At 37.8% G+C, this 17,934-nt stretch overlaps 1 protein-coding gene across 2 annotated transcripts in view; it reads left to right on the top strand.

Moving 5' to 3' along the window:
• The window catches only part of arhgap10.L (Rho GTPase activating protein 10 L homeolog), a 105,883-nt gene that overhangs the window by 57,924 nt on the left and 30,025 nt on the right, over window positions 1-17,934 (top strand). For both annotated transcript variants that reach the window (NM_001096454.1, XM_018250644.2), the window contains 1 exon segment: window positions 7,762-7,906. In NM_001096454.1, the coding sequence (NP_001089923.1) occupies window positions 7,762-7,906 (145 nt within the window).

Here is a 17,934-nt window from a genome sequence, read left to right as displayed (position 1 = left end):
AACTGATGACATCACTACTCACCGTTTATAAGGATATAATTTAGAAGATATTCATGGCTTTTGTGTATTATACAGCAGCCTGCCAGAAAGCATTTCTCTCCTAAAGTGCAGGCACAAGTCACAAGTTAATGAAACTTGATACAATTCATCCTTAATGGAGGCAAAACCGGCCTTTTGGGCTTTAAATTGTTTTTAAGTAGACTTGAGTTATGGGGATCCAAACTTTGGAAAGATCCCAAACCACAGATCCCGAGCATTCTGATTAACCTGTACCAGGACACACCATGACTGATCTTCGACTTTTAAGATTAACTATAGCTTCTCTTTGTTGGATACATGCACATGACATTTTTTAAATATTTTATTCAATTAATTTTTAGAGAATCATCTAATAATTAACAATATTATAGATTTAATTTTCACGTTTTTTCTTTACTGATAATCTGTCAAATCGGTTTTAGATTTGGTTTGATGTCATCACTGCTATATATAAGTACACAGTGATACAAATTGACAAATACAAATTTTTGCTAAAGTATTTAAAAATACGTATCAAAAATACATATAATCATGCAAATATTATATGTATTTTTGGCCAAATTTTTTTTACATCTGTTAAGTTACATTCGTTTTGGGCTTACATGACAAAGTGCATGTCCTGGTATTCATATAGAAAATCTAGAAAAATCCTCAATTCTGACTTGCTTTATAGTAGGGATTCTAAATATACATTGAGAATCAAATACCCTGGATGACATTTATTGCATTAACTGCACTGCCGGCTGTGTGTTCAAACTAGAAACAGAGTACTGTTAAGCAGAAATACATAATACAATAGAAATACAAATATGTTATTAATTTTGTTAGCCATGCCAGGTACATTACGTTTGAATCAGAGTATTGTAGTCAGTGTTTCATCATAAACAATCCATGTTGTTAATTGTAAATATTCTCTATGTTGACTGTATACTCTGCATCTCTTTCGTTAATCAGATAAGCATACCAATCTCATTAGCGTAGCGAGTCAAACATCCTTATAAACTTTGGGGGTGTATGCCTTCTCTTTTAGACACAAACATTTTGCATCATGCAGTCACAATGGCACTTGGTTTTCTCTTTTGTTTCTGGAAACAACTGTGGCTCGGGTGCATACTGGATGTTTATACACACTCCCAAACAGGTTCAGCATAATGGTTTATGAGATAATTCAGCCTTTCACATTTCTTGGCTTGTAGCTTGGAACTGCTCTGCACATGGCGAATGTCTGGCTGCATTTTTGTTTGATACTGTTATACTTAATGTTCCTGTCTATACATGGTTTACCTCTGTACCATTACTCAAGTCTTACAAATTATTGGAATCACATCCTGTAATCAAGGACCACTACATCCTAAAATGTTCATGCTAAATTGTGTTCATTATAGGAAAATGCCAAAACTGGCAGAGAAAATATCAAGGATTGCATTTACAACTGGTTCTGCTAACCATGCACCTAATAGTATCACCCCATATTCCCTGGATTGATATGACGAGCCCAGCATGTACCATAGAGATACCACCCTCCCTGTGCAAAACATTATTGGATTAACCTGGTGCTCACTGCAACATAACTGCCCCTGTGAGCAGACACCAGACATGCAATATTCCAGTGAGAAGAGTGAGAATGGTCCCCCCACCCCCCTGTGGACTGTGTGGGGTCAGCTCCCTCTATAGTTACTCCACTTGACATGGCCCTGAATGCCTTTTTGCAAGGGATTATACCACAATTGTAGGTCTATGAGATAGGATAAAGCTAAAAACAATGATTGGAAAGGCTCAAACTATAAGCTTTTTTAGAAACTAGGGTAAAGCAAAAGTAAAAGGTTTTTGTAATTAAACACATAGGGGCTGATCTATGAAAATTAAAATACATTTTTAGCACCAGGCAATGTGTACCAGGCAATTTTCTCTTAAAGGAACAGTTCAGTGTAAAAATAAAAAGAATGAGAAAATAGATAGGCTGTGCAAAATAAAAAAATGTTTGTAATATAGTTAGTTAGCCAAAAATGTATCTATAAAGGCTGGAGCGACAAGATGTCTAACATAATAGCCAGAACACTACTTCCTGCTTTTCAGCTCTCTAATGCTGAATTAATCAGCAACATGAAGGCGTGCCGCACAGGACATAACTGTTCAGTGAGTTTGCAATTGATAATCGGCATTCAGCTCAGCAACAGATATGACCCATGTGACCCCATCAAGTCTCTGATTGGTTACTGCCTATGTTCTGGCTGTTATGTTACACATCCAGTCACTCCAGCCTTTATACATTACATTACATATACATTACATTTTTGGCTAACTAACGATATTGAAAACTTTTTTTTTTTTTATTCTATTTACCCAGTTTTTATTTTTACACTGAACAATTCCTTTAAACTCGTTCAGTTCAGTAATATATCCAATCCATTGATCAGTTTTAGAGTTTCTTTATGGAATGGGTAAGGAAAGCCAGCTGTACATCATACTAGTTTACTAGCCTTCTGTCTGTATCATGCATATATTTGCGTTCCTTTAGTTTCACTTTAGTACATTGCAATATACCATTCAGCAATTTTGTGTGTAAGTTAACATATGGTTTCCTTGTTAGTGTTTTTCACATGCAATGATTTTATATGTTTATTATTCACATGGGAGTAGGGTTGCCACCTGTCCGGTTTTGACCCGGACAGCCCCGTATTTTGAACGAATACATCGATCGGCTGATGGGGTGGTACATTTTTAAGTTAACTGTTAGAACATTATAGAATAGCCAATTGGTCATTATTTATTTTTTATAATGTTTAAATTATAAGGCTCTGGAAGGCTACAAATGTATTGTTATTGCTACTTTTTATAACTCATAGGGTCTATTCAGGCCTCTCCTATTTATATCCCAGTCTCCTGTTCAAATCAATGCATGGTTGCTAGGGTAATTTGGACCCTAGAAACCAGATTGCTGAAATTGCAAACTGTAAAACTGCTGAATTACTCAAACACAAATAAATGAAAACCAATTGCAAATTGTCTCAGAATATCACTCTATACATCATACTGAAAGGTGAACAACCCCTTTAATATTTTTAGACTTCTTGTGTTATTTTGTAGCTTGTATTCTAAATTAAAAAAAATATATATTGACCTTTTTCCACTGATTTATTTATATTTTTTCGTTTCAAGTATCGTTTCATATATTTTAACCCTTAATTTAACATAACTACTAATTAAAGAGTACTACCACTAGATGGCGCATGCAGTTGAAATGGAAGAGAAAATATTCCTTGTAATGTAACATTGCAGCAAAGACCTAGATATCATTCAATGCAACTTTTTATGCATTCTCATCACCCCACTCTGTATAAACTGTAATACCTTAGAGTAGATTGTCTCCATAGACATTTTAAGGCCTGAATCAGAATGGAGAATGCACAAAAGAGTGATGCAACTGCTAAATACATGTAGCTTGGCTAGTCTATGCTACTAGACCATTAAAAAAGAATGATAGAATGATGTTTGTACATTCAATCATTACTCTCAAAGAGACATGGTCATGATTAATTCTAGAAAACAAATAAAAATAAAGTTAAATAAAGAATGACAGAGTTGACGTTATGTGACTATTTGCCGCTTTTTGGAACATTCTAATCTTTCTAGTGAAATCTCAAACTGTAATTGGAAAATTGTTTGTCTTAAATATGTTGTATCATCTTTATCCTAAAAATTGTTACTTTGTAAAACGCTTTCGGCTGATTAAAGGTTGTATGGCCATATGTACATTTCTATTTTGCCATGGCAGACATTTACAGCATGTGGCGCCAACCAGGTAGCCATACAAGGTCACATTAAAACTTCAGATATAGTATGGCCTTGATGTTTTTTTTGTACAACACGAGGCAGTGTAAGAGTCTATTTAAATCAGATAGAAAATAGGATTATTAAAGAGTGACAGCTTAAAAATGTACAGCAGTTTCCCAAAAGCTGCCTCTGATTTCCAGGGCATTTGGGAAATGTGAGTATTTTTGTAGATACAGCTCAGCTCCAAGTTCAAAGAATAATAAACTACTCTAAGAACTTACAATACACCCCTCGGGGTTTCACACACTAGGGGCTTGGTATCACTGCATAGCATGATATTTTGTGTGTTCTGCTAAATCACAAAATCAGGTAATTACTAAATTGTTCACAAGCAGCAAAATGCATTTTAGCTTTATGGAACATATCTCTAACAGCAACTATAGATTTCCATTAAGTAAACCAGATTTCGCTAGCTGCCATAATTGCAAGTGGCATTCTCAATTCAGTGATTTTTTAGTCTGTGTATCTGTATACACATTGGCAATTTTTGCCATCTAAATAATGGGAACATGGGTGGATATCTGATGTAGGTTTGCCACAAGGCTGGTATAGTACCACCTCAGCCACTGCACAATTTTTCACAGCAGAATCCTTAAGTTTCCTTGAGGAAACAGAGACCACCAGAGACAGGAACATTAAACTTTAAAATTCAATTCTGGAAAAACAGTCAAAAAAAAATGGAAAGGAATTCTTTATTTCTGGTGAACAATCTGGAAATAACTGAAAAAAGGGTTTGGAAGGAGAACAATCCCTTTAAACAACTCTGCTAATTAAAGGTAAAATAGTAAGTTTGGAAGCAAAACAATCCATTGCTGTTTTATAATTAAAAATAAGAAAATATGGATTAATTGGCAGTTTTTCAGCCTGCATTATATTTATTATACATAGTTAGTTACATAGTTAAATCGGGTTGAAAAAAGACAAAGTCCATCAAGTCCAACCCCTCCAAATGAAAACCCAGCATCCATACACACACCCCTCCATACTTTCACATAAATGATATATACCCATATCTATACTAACTATAGAGTTTAGTATCACAATAGCCTTTGATATTATGTCTGTCCAAGAAATCATCCAAGCCATTCTTAAAGGAAAAGCAAACCCTATAGTTAAAAAACCCTACCCTACATAGACCCCCCTCCTCCCCCCCCAGCCTAACTGCTAACCCTAAAGGTGGCCATACACGGACAGATCCGCTCATATGGCGATGTCGCCAAACAAACGGATCTCTCCCCGATATGCCCACCTTGAGGTGGGCAATATTGGGCTGATCAGATCATGGGCCCTAGGGCCCAACGATCGGATCCTAATAATGGGTAACTGGCGGTCGGATCACATCAACGACCAGTTGCGGCCCCGATCCGACGGGATTTTTAGTCCCATCTGATCGACATCTGGCCAACTTTTTGCCAAATATTGATTGGGAAAGCCCGTTGGAGGGCCCCATACACAGGCCAATAAGCTGCCGACCGGTCTCAGTCGCCATCTTAACTCTTTACTCACCCCTCGGTGCAGATTCTGTCTAGTGGAGTTCACGGGCAACTTCTTCTTCTCTTCGGTAATCTTCGGGAAGTAAGTGCCGCATCGGTGCATACGCAGTTGGAGCAATTTTCTGTTTTGTAATAACTGTGCATGCGTTGAAACTCACAGAAATTGCTGAAGATGGCGCCCGCAAACTCAGAATTTGCATCGAGGGGTAAGTAAGAACTTTGGGGCATTTGCCCGGGTAGCAGCTAGGCTGAGGGGGGGAGGAGGGGGGTCTATGGGGGGTAGGGTTCTTTTAACTTTAGGGTTTGCTTCTTTAAAGGTGTTAACAGAATCAGCCATCACAACATCACCCGGCAGTGCATTCCACAACCTCACTGTCCAGACTATAAAGAACGACCTATGTTGCTTCAAATAAATTTTCCTCCAATCTGAAGGGGTGGCCTCTGGTACGGTGATCCTCTTTATGAGTAAAAAGGTCCCCTGCTATTTGTCTATAATGTCCTCAATTATGCTAATGTTTATTGCCCACAAACATGAAATGATTCTCCTTCTTTAACATAACCTTGCAGCCTTGAAGCCACTGGGCTCACAGTTACAACACACAACTGTTGCAAAGACTGCTTTATAGATTTTTGTGCCGAACACATAAGGGGGCAGCATGGCTCCACATGGAAATAATGGCTTCAGTGACTTGCCCAAGAGCAGGAATTTTTTAAATGAAAAAGCTTAGCAGGCAAATTCTTTGAACTTAAGTGATAAATATTTTGAATTTATGGTTTCTTAGCAGTGAGACACAACAGGATACCCACTGTTAAAACGAAATTTTCATGCCTCAGAAACTGCTATCATTGAGAGTAAAATAAATGCAGTTGTCAGTGTGTAGACGATATTTGCAGACTGTAAATATGTAAATCAGAAATGTATGATGACTGTTCTTACCATAATTAGAGTGGCAACATACTGTAATGTGAAGTATATATGAAAATTAAAATCCATGCACATAACACATTACAGTCTGCTTAGCTTTGAATCATATTTCAGTTAAGAAAAAAATACAGTATTTGGCGTTTTGCCATTCTATAAACGGCCTTCCATAACTCAAGGGTGTGGCTAGGATTTCAAGATTGACAGCACAGTTTTGCTTAATCATTGGGGGGGGGGCATTGCTGTTTCACAGTTTTCGCATTTATTCATAACTATTACTGTCCTAAAATATCTTACCAGTACTACTATCAAGATTCACAATCACATTATTGAGCCTGCTGTGTTTCTGTCTATAGTGATCCCTTTGATGTATTTTTGGCTTAATTTGTGCTACTGACAATGCAGGCGTTTACTGACAGACAGAACTACATCTTGATGTGCTGAGTCTAAGCTACACCCACCTTGAACGCTTCTTACACATGATTTTGACACCTAGGTAGTGGGCTAGCACTGGGATCACAATAGTGACCTATACAGACTCATTAAAGAGGACCACCTCCATTGCCCATGGGGGGGAGTAGATGCTGTTGATTTATCCATTATTAGTTTTCTTTGGGACACTACGGGTACATTATAAAAAAAAATTGTTGCAATTTTTGATCATAAAAAGGGGAAAAAGCAGCTAGAATGCGAGAATGACGATGATATATTTCTCATATATGAAATTTTCTGAAAACTAATGAGTAATGCACAGTGGAACAATATTGCAACAAGGCACAAAAAAGCATTTTCCATGTATTTTTTAGCATGTTGATAAATCACAGACAAAGTCTTCAACTTGCTTGAATCATGAAACTTCACTTTCCAATGACTGATCAAAGAGCCACTTTGAACCTGGATCAGTCTGTTATAATTATGCTTCATGACTTTATTCAATGCCTCTGTCCATTGGAATCTTAGTCATGCAATGAGAAAATACAGTAAGTGGAAGAACAGTTACACTGCAAAACTGAGCTGCGGCCTTCACTGTTTATTAAACGCATTGTTTAAGGCAAAACTCCGTTGACACTAGGGATGCACTGAATCCACTATTTTGGATTCGGCCGAACACCTGAATCCTTTGCAAAAGATTCGGCCGAATACTGAACCGAATCTGAACCCTAATTCCCTAAGGGGGAAACATTTTTACTTCCTTGTTTTGTGACAAAAAGTCGCGCTATGTCCCACCCCACCCCTAATTTGCATATGCAAATTGGGATTCGGTTCGGGCGGGCAGAAGGATTCAGCCGAATCCTGTTCTCTAGTGTAAGTATTCCTATACTTATTTTCTGACTTTCCAATGACTTCTGTGGTATTTTGACAGGCTATAGAAGGAATAGTCTCTACACCTTTTGATTACATTCTATTTTATTTTGGCTTTGCTTATTTTTGTCAGTGGTGATACCTTATGGACTTATGCATATGTGGTTTCAGATTTTTAAAAACCCTCCAAGTGGCTTGGAAGCTGAGTCTGACTCTCTGTCCATTTCACCTCCCAATGCACCACCAAGGCAGTCAAGGAGACAGCATCGTAAGAGGCCAGTCCCTGTATACAATCTCTCTCTGGAACTAGATAATGGTAAGATGTTCTTGCTATCCTATTCATTTGTGCCAAAAATTGCAGTTACACAAGTCTAGCACATGTTGGGCATTCTGGTTTGCTTCATGACTATTTATATTGATGCCTTCCTATGATTGCTTTTTCACCTCTTTCATTAATCTTCTTTATTAACACTGTAAAACTTAAATTTAAATGGAAAATGTAAGATTGTTAGATCCATGTCTCCTACTTACATTCCTGTTATGCAATGACCAAATTATTTAAATGGAAACTATTCTGCTTAGTCTCATCATTTGTCTCATCAGTTGCACACTTTTCTCTCCTGTTCATTTTTCCATCCCTTCTCTCCACTACTTTCCTTTTTCTACTTTTTTAATGTTCTTTTACCCTAAACCTGCTGTTTTTATCATTTTTCTTCCTTATTTACTCATTGCTTTCTCTTTGAATGTTGTTAGACTCTTAAGAACGCATATATTTTCTTGTATATACATTATAATATTTGTATACACAAACTGCTTCTTAAAGTAAAAATTATGATTGCATCCCACCACTGAGGTTTGTCTTTGAGCCCCCTAAATGGTTATGATAGCATGAATATAACATGTAGTGTCATTGGTACTACTGTTCATGGTATCATAAATTGGGAAATGATTTAATTTAGCCGTTTTGTGGAAATATTTCACTCTCAAAAACAAAAATGCTGTGGGCATAATCTTTGCTGGTTCAGTGCTGGCGTCTCATTTGATCCATATCATCTCTGTTGTGCAGTAAGATGCCAGCAATAAGCTGAGTTGCAAACTTTATGCCTATAGCGTTTTCATTTTGTGATTGCATTTCCTCACAAATTAATTTAACTTTTTAGTGTAACATTTCCAATATGCTGTACAGTTACTGTTCTTTACGTAACACAGTGGGAAACTGTTTGGCTGTTGTCAACGAACCATAATTGACAAAAAAGTATTGATAGTAGGGAACTCTTAACCTCCTACATGGGTTGATGTTTGCTATACCTTCAGAGTGAATACCTAACCATAATAAGTGGCCTATTGAAGAATCTTACCATTTAGGATCTATATTTCTCATTTTTTACCTTGTGCCACCATTTTGTAATGGTCTGTATGCTCAGGATCGGACTGGACGATTAGGGGCCCAACAGGTTCGCATGGCACGTGAACACCGGCACGCATGCGCAAATGCCACCGTTTTGGCTAGCATTTCAGTAATTTTTTATGGGCCAGCAAATCAGGGAGCAGGTCTGGGCCGGCAGGAGACCACTTGGTGTTTTCCCGGTGTCCTGACAGCCCAGTACGACCCCTGACAGGAAATATCTAACTGGAACAGGAAGAAGTGTGGAAATAAGAGACAGAACTGTGTCCATCCATTGGCTGATGTAACCTAGTATATGTGTGTCCTTGGTGTATGTGTGTGACCAAAGTGAATTGTATTAGCCAGGGGACAACCCTTAGTACTTACAATTATTTTCTAGTAGACTTAAGGTATGAAGATCCAAATTACAAAAAGATCCATTATGCGGAAAAAACCCAGGTTCCGAACATTCCCGATAACAGGTCCCATATCTGTAGTAACCCATCCTTTTAAAGGAGAATTCAACTGTGGGGGTAAAAACCCATACCCCCCCACCCCAGGTAGACCTCCCTCCCTCCTCCCCCCAGGCTAACTACGCCCCCCCCGGGAAATGCCCCATACTACATACTTACCCCTTGCCGCAGATTCTTCCAGCGGAGTTCCACGCGTCCATCTTCCTGGTCCTCTGTAAGCTGACTGAGAGATCGGTATTTCTGCGCATGCACTGTTGGAGCAGTTTGCCGGTATGCCGATCTCCCAGTCAGCTTACGGAGGACCAGGAAGATGGACGCGCGGAACTCCGGTATGTGACAACTGCGCATGCGCAGAATATGCCGATCTCTCATTTAGCTTACGGAGGACCAGGAAGATGGACGCGTGAAACTCCGCTAGAAGAATCTGTGGCGAAGGGTAAGTATGGAGTATGAGGCATTTCCCCAGGGGGGGTAGTTAGCCTGGGGGGAGGAGAGGGGGGGTACGGATATTTTCCCCCACATGTTGAATTCTCCTTTAAACACGTGATTGTTTGCTATAGGTGAATAGACCAGTCGCAAACTTTGCACCATCACATTTTCCCAGTGTCAAAATGGGGAGCCGCAGCTTAAAAATATTTAAAACTAAAAGTAACAAATTCAGATTGTGTCAGAAAAGCAGCGTCTTAGTATCATACATTTAAGGAAGCATAACTGTAAATTAACTACTTAAAATTAACACAGTTGAAGTTAATTGTAGGCAGAACTTTCCCTTAGCGCCAAGCCTACCCCTTTGCCTATGGTGTTCATGATGAAAGGCCGTTCAGAGCTGTGACACTAAGCAGCTGAATCAGGCAGATGCCTGCAGAGTTCATTATCAATAACATTAGAACCGAAACCGCTTCAAACCAACTGCCTCTGGTTTCTGTGATGTGGTGCACACTGCTTTCAGCAGGTTCTTCACTTTTGCCTCGCTGTTTTGTTTCTACAATGAAGCATAACGTTTTCTCCTCTCTGAAGATCCTGGCAAAAGAACACCATAAAGGGCAAGTAAAGTCTGGATTAAAGTTGATCTGTATATGTCTATGAAGAATTTCATTTGTCCAGGTCATGATACTATATACTGTATCTAGTAGAATTAATGCAGAACTAAAGAGAAAATTAAGAAGTTGGCTAGAAACGTTGTACATTATGTTTTGGGTTTCTGTACCAGCCCAAGGCAATTACAGCCCTTTAGCAGTAAAGATCTGTGTCTCCAATGATGCCCCATCTTCTTTTTTGCTGATTCACTGCACATGCTCTGTGTTGCTGTCACTTACTGAGCTTAGAGACCCACTCACAATATACACATAGAAAACAAATGTTTTGATACAAGGCTGATTAATAATAAATACAGATAATTACTACATGACAGCACAGAAACGAGTGCAACTAGCATCAGAATTTAATAATATGCCTTGTAGCATCAGCTTCTATTACAGGCCAATCTCATTTTCTGCTCGATAATTTGCAATGACCCCTAAGCTTAGCTTCTCAACAGCTGCTCAGAGCCCAATAGTTACCCCTGTGACAAGTTGGATCATTGCTGCTATTGAAAAGCTGAAACTTTAGGCTGGTGCAACAAGTTGAGTAAATAAAATATGGGCCATATTTAGCCATAATCATTTTAGGGTTTAGTCCTCCTTTAAGTCAAAGGCAACTGGACTTTTTAGAGTTTTCTTGAAAACATTTCACCACTCACCCAAGTGACTTATTTAGTTCAACTGAAGTGGTAGGAATTTTCAAGAGTGGAAGTGTAACTTGTGAAGCTGCTGGGGTAAGAATGTCAAAGCAGCATTGTATGTTCAGGGATGGTTTCTTCACTTTGGCATAAATGGCCTCTTTCACACCTCTTTCCAACCATCTCTATCTAAAATGTGCTCATTGCTGTCCTCAAAGGAGTGTCCCTTTTCCTTGAGATGTAGATATTCATTTCCAAAATGAGAACTAGCGCAAATATTGAATTCACTGGTGGTGTCTAACAAATTGGCACCTCACCAATTATTGGTGTCTTCCTTGTCCTTTAAACAAGTCTCTTTTCATTCCAGTATACAAATCTGGTCAGGCAATGCTCCTTTTAATTGCGTCCTGTCAACCTGGCATTTTAAATTACAAGAAGTTTCTTGGTTAATGTGTGGAAGTTTGGAAAAGAGCATTTCTGTTTGTAATAGAAGAATATGGAAGCACATATAAAACATGACATACCGTAATCATCTATGGTTCATTTCATTTTATGTACAACTTAATCATTCTGCAATGAAAAACATGCTTAGCATGCCCTACAGTTGTAAAGAACTCACTGAACTTAATGATATGGCTGGCACGTAAAAGCTTAAGAATATACACAGAGTTGTTGCTAGGTCTCTAAAATTAGGCTGAAAATGCCTGCCAAATTCATGTCATGGAGCTGAATGCAGTACGGCTCAGCCTTATTATTTTCAACCTTTCTATTCAGAGGGAAAGTCAGACAGACTAAATGAACACAAGGCACAAGCCAGCCATGAAACTGTGAGTGCTCCAACTATCTCTGGGAAATAACTGGGACTGTCATACCTTTACCTATTTATATTCTTGCTGTATACAGCCTGTTTAGACAATACAGCATAATGTCTTAATAATTGGTTTAAAGATAACTGGCTAAATGCAAGTAGCCCCAGAAATAGATATCTACAATCTACACTTCCCTATGGCCTGTACCTAAGATGCAATTTGAGCGACATCTGTGACATGGTTACTTAAAAAACAAACATACTGTAAATGTCCAAACTGTAAGGCTTGTAGTAAATCCTGCTCCTTGAGAGAAAATGTGCCCTAGTGTGGTCTAAAAGTTGGGAAACAAACTGCTCTATGTTTAGACTTAAGGTGGCCATACACTGGCAGATTAAAGCTGCCGATACTGGTCCTTTAAACTAATTTGGCAGCTTATCTGCCCATGTGTGGGGGCTCCCGACGGATCCTCCCGATCAATATCAGGCCAAAAATCGACCAGATAACGATCGGGCAAGTTTGATTTTTTTTCTGCAATCCAGGACCGCATCGGCAAGTTGATGCGGTCCTGTGACCTGTCGGCGCCCATTCGCAGCATTGTAATCCGATTGTTCGGTTCCAGGGCCGAACATTCGGATTCACCCGATATTGCCCAGATGTTAGTGGGCATATTGGGTTAAGATCCGCTTGTTTGTTGACCTCACCAAACAAGCAGATCTAATAGTCTATGGCCACCTTTAGTTCTTTCATTTAGTGCTTTATCATTTGGCGTCTGTTCCATAATTACATAGTTGCATATTATTCACAGACTCACACACCACCAAAAACTACACACTTTCCCATCCATGCAGACAGTTTATTCACCCAAGGGGACTTCGTTTTAATTTACTGTTTTGCCTAAGAGGACAGAAGGTGACAAGGGACAAAGACAACAGAAAGTTAAAGTGCAGAACTCTTTTAAATTTCTGGTCCTTGTTTCATGTTCTGCTTTCAATGAACTGTCATGGATCTACAGCCCTTGATTACGGAGAACAATATCCTTTTTGGGAAAAACTTTCTCTGAATATTACTACCTTCCTATTTCTTGCCAAATAATCTAGTGTCGTCTCTGATGGCTACTTTGTCTTTGTATATGATACTCTTAGACAAGGAAAATTATATACAGGCACGGCCCATATATCTTCTTCTTTTTTCAATGGTACTTGTAGCAAATATCATTATTGCCCTGCGTTGCATTGGAACTGTAAATAGACCTGAGTAAATGAGGCTGTCTGCTTAAATTAATGTGCCATATTTTTATGCATCCTGCAGTTAATGTACCAGTGCCCATTTGAAAATAAATGGCTTGATTCGTCACATGATAAATGTAAATAGAGCAACATATACTTAAAGGGATACTGTCATAGGACAACATTTTTTTCAAAATAAATCAGTTAATAGTGCTGCTCCAGCAGAATTCTGCACTGAAATCCATTTCTCAAAAGAGCAAACAGATTTTTTTATATTCAATTTTGAAATCTGACATGGGGCTAGACATTTTGTCAATTTCCCAGCTGCCCCTGGTCATGTGACTTGTGCCTGCACTTTAGGAGAGAAATGCTTTCTGTCAGGCTGCTGTTTTTCTTTCTCAATGTAACTGAATGTCCCAGTGAGACATGGGTTTTTACTATTAAGTGCTGTTCTCAGATCTACCAGGCAGCTGTTATCTTGTGTTAGGGAGCTGCTATCTGGTTACCTTCCCATTGTTCTTTTGTTTGGCTGCTGGGGGGGATAGGGAGGGGGTTGATATCACTCCAACTTGCAGTACAGCAGTAAAGAGTGATTGAAGTTTATTCAATGACTTCACATGACTTGGGGCAGCTGGGAAATTGACAATATGTCTCGCCCCATGTCAGATTTCACAATTGAACATAAAAAAAAATCTGTTTGCTCTTTTGAGAAATGGATTTTAGTGCAGAATTCTGCTGGAGCAGCACTATTAACTGATTTATTTTGAAAAAAATGTTTTTTCCCATGACAGTATCCCTTTAATTACCTTAAATTCTTAAAGACATTTTTGAAAGGTGTCCATTGTAAGATGGCTGTTATCCACATTAGATACAGTGATATATTGGAGAGGGAAAATTTTCTCCCATAGCATAAAATCTCTCATACACCCTACTTCTTAGCTTTCTATTTGTTTTACACATCATTCATTCCCATCATGCTGGCCATAAAGCATTCACATGCTGCCGGGGTATTGAACAAACCATGTTGAACCGTGTTACAACTACTTTGATGTATATTAATGGAAAAGATAAGTCACAACCTACTCTGTTGCTGGTGCCTAGGTCAAGGCATCATCCTTGTTTATCATTTTCATTATTGGAATTGGACAATATGGTTTTCCTTTTAATGTTTGTATAAAAAGGAGACAAAAAGGAACACCAAGAGCCCCAATAGTGTAATATGTTTTTACAAGGAGTAATGGTAGAGTAAACAAGTTAATACTCACAAACCAGGGTTACCGATAGGCAACCACTGTATAGGCAGGTGGGGAGATTATCCTGACCCCACTCAGGAATAAAACGTCGCTCTCTGTAGAAGAAGAAAACGGGGATGATACCCCTCCACTCGGGGTGGACTCGATATGGTAGTAAGACAAAACAGAGGCGCCAAAAAGGATAAAAATAGCTAAAAGCACTTAAAAACCCAATGGATAATTCCTCTGAATTACCCATTGGGTTTTTAAGTGCTTTTAGCTATTTTTATCCTTTTTGGCGCCTCTGTTTTGTCCTTTTAATGTTGTCTCCAGTGTAGATTGTATATATAGTATTGAAGTTCTGGCCTGCACTTTATTTATTGGTTTACAGGATGCCTGACTGAGCATCGCCATATACCAGAATGTGGAAACAATAGGAACAGCACCTCCTCATAACTAAAGGGAAAGTGCTTTAAGTTATAATTGAGAGCTGTTTATATTTTTCTGCAATCCATTGAAGCTTGTAAACCTCCTAAACCATACCTCACAGTTTAAATAGGATTTTTTTTGTTCTGTCCAGCTTACCACTAGATTCCAATGAAATGGTGCCAAAATATCATGAAAATAGTAGAGTCCTTGCTTGAGTTCATCAAATAATACAGTTTGATCATTGCAAATCTTCTTGTTTTTTTTCAGTAAGAAAGGTGCACAAACCATTCTACATACCCTCTAGTCAGTATAATACGAATTTACAGATATGCATGTATGTGTTTAAATAGTACTTCATGCTTATATACAGAATGCACGCTTCAATGCACATACAGTGTCTAGTTAAGCAAAGGTAAGACCAGGAAGAGAAGATTTATGTAAGCTTGTACATCAGATAAACTGAAGCAGCCAAATATTCTGTAAAATATGCCTACAGTTTGCATTTATTGATGAATTCACAACAGGTAAAGAAATAAAGCAGAACTAGATACAGACTGGATAGTAGGCAGGTATAAGTAGGCAGATATTGATAGGTTGGTATGATGGAATACTATAGATTGACACTGGAGTGAGAAAGAGATACTATAGAAAAATTCTATCAGATCAATATGCACTATGCATGCAGTAGAAATGAATACAGACAGATTAACTATACACAAATGCATAGATAGGCGCAGGTGCACACTGTAGATAAAGACACATTAGAGGCACATTTAGCCATCATCCTTGCTTCAGTTTAGTGCTGAGCATTCCTTATTGTAATCATTAATATGTGCTTCCCTAAATTAGTATGCTATACAGGCTGCTTCCCGTTCATTGTACTGTCCTCTTATTTTTGTATTTCCAGAACCTTCATGGAATGTGTCTTTTATCCCTTTTATGTTCTTTACTAAGGGAGCAAGGATTTTTTCATTGCATACTTTGGAATGTTTATTTTCAGGGTGGGCCTGGAAGTGCTTCACATGAACTGTTTCTTTACTATAATGCTCTCTGCCAGTCAGATCATTGCAAGAAACTCCTATTTATTAAACTTCGGACATTCTCTTATTCTCTTACTGTGTAATTTACCTTTAATTGAATACTTCACCATATAATTTGTTACTGTTATGCCCCTATAAGTTCTTTTATGAATTATTTCTGTTTTTTACAAAAGTCTGGAGTATTTTAATGGACAGGATAAATGCAAATAAGAGGATGATTTTTACCAGCTGAAAGGGCACAAATACTGCAGTGATAATTGTTATTTGTTCTATGACTAAGCTGCTGCTTTTAACAACTATTAATATTTTATGATTCTTTAACTGCAATAATAGGTCAAAAAAAGAAGGCAGCTAAACAACTAAGTGCATTAATATAATAAACTCATTTCTGAAGTAGCTTTTATTAAAACATTTTCATCAAACTTTAGTTTTTTTCTGGCCTAGAAAGTACAGGTATGGGATCCGTTATCTGGAAACCAGTTATAAAGAAAGCTCCAAATTCCGGGATGTCCGTCTCCCATAGACTCCATTTTATCCAAATAATCCACATTTTTAAAAATGATTTCCTTTTAATCTGTAAGAATAAAATAGTATCTTGAACTTGATCCAAACTAAGATATAATTATTCCTTATTGGAAGCAAAACCAGTCTATTGGGTTTATGTAATGTTTACATGACTTTCTATTAGACTTAAGGTATGAAGATCCAGATACGTTATCTGGCAAAGCCCCAGGCCCCAAGCATTCTGGATAACAGATCCCATACCTGTACTGTAAATGTAAAAGAAGATGAATTCATCTTTATTATCATTGGTCTCTTCTAAGTTGTCACTAATGCAAATATAACATAGAATGGTTTGATGTGATGCTTGTCTGAAGATCAAAAATAAGTCTCATATATATGATTTTGGCTGTATGATACAGTTTTCAAAGCAGAATGAAAAAATGGGTTGCAATTTTCTGTTAAGATTCACTTGTTCTGTAGTTATTTATGGAGCACTCCCTGTGCCTAATGATTTACTAGTATATGTTAGATAACTCTTTTAAGATGGGTACCTCACTACAGATGGCTGGAAAAAATAATTTTTGAATGAGTTTCAGAGCCATTTAATCAAATTAACCCTTAGGAATTGAGTTTTGAAAATCCCACTATCTGGGCTATCATTTGGAGGTAACAAGGGCTTTATTAGTACCTTGTGAACCGTAAAGAAAATAGGAAATGAAAACTCTCCAGTTCAATCTCAGCTTAACCCAGTAGACAGCAATCCTCTTTCTCCCCATATGTCAGATGCATATTTAATCTTATAGGAAGAACTATCAAAGCCTTCCTTACCCTGCTGGCAATCACATAATTCTCTGGATAACACTCACAATCATATATAAATGTCTTTGTTTTTTCTAGTAACACATCAAAATATCACAAATAAGCACTCAGCACCACTCTATAGTTAGTTCTATAGCCTCAGTTTCTGTAGAGTAATGCAATTATCAATGCAGTAGGGGTTAATCATTTTTGGATTCAGCTGAATAATGAACTGGAACCAAAATCTTATTTGAAAATACAAATAAAAATCAACAATGAAATGGTATAATATTTTTACAGAATTATATATGTATTGTCCAGTCTGTAAAGTCATAAGTGTTTGATTTTGGTTGGGTCCAAAACTAAGCATTCACCAGAATCTAAATCTTTTAAAAAGTTGTGGGGTTTGGCAAAATGCTGGCTTTGGTGTATATTTGGATAACATTTTTTAGATAAAGTTAGAAAAAAATCATGTGGATTCAGACGTCAGGGGTCATTTCTATAACAAAGTGTAATGTGCAAACTGCAAAAAAAAGATCAAAAATACCACACACAACTTTTTTTTGACTGTAATGGTGAGGAGCAGGTTTCCAATCCCCCCTCCTAAATTAAGGGGCCGATTCACTAACTTCGAGTGAAGGATTCGAAGTAAAAAAACTTCGAATTTCGAAGGTTTTTTTGGGCTACTTCGACCATCGAATGGGCTACTTCGACCTTTGACTACGACTTCGA

This window comes from Xenopus laevis, chromosome 1L (assembly GCF_017654675.1).
Source record: "Xenopus laevis strain J_2021 chromosome 1L, Xenopus_laevis_v10.1, whole genome shotgun sequence".
In the NCBI taxonomy this organism is placed as follows: domain Eukaryota; kingdom Metazoa; phylum Chordata; class Amphibia; order Anura; family Pipidae; genus Xenopus; species Xenopus laevis.
The sequence above is the reverse complement of the archived record's forward strand: the minus strand, read 5'-3'. Positions and strand labels throughout refer to the sequence as shown.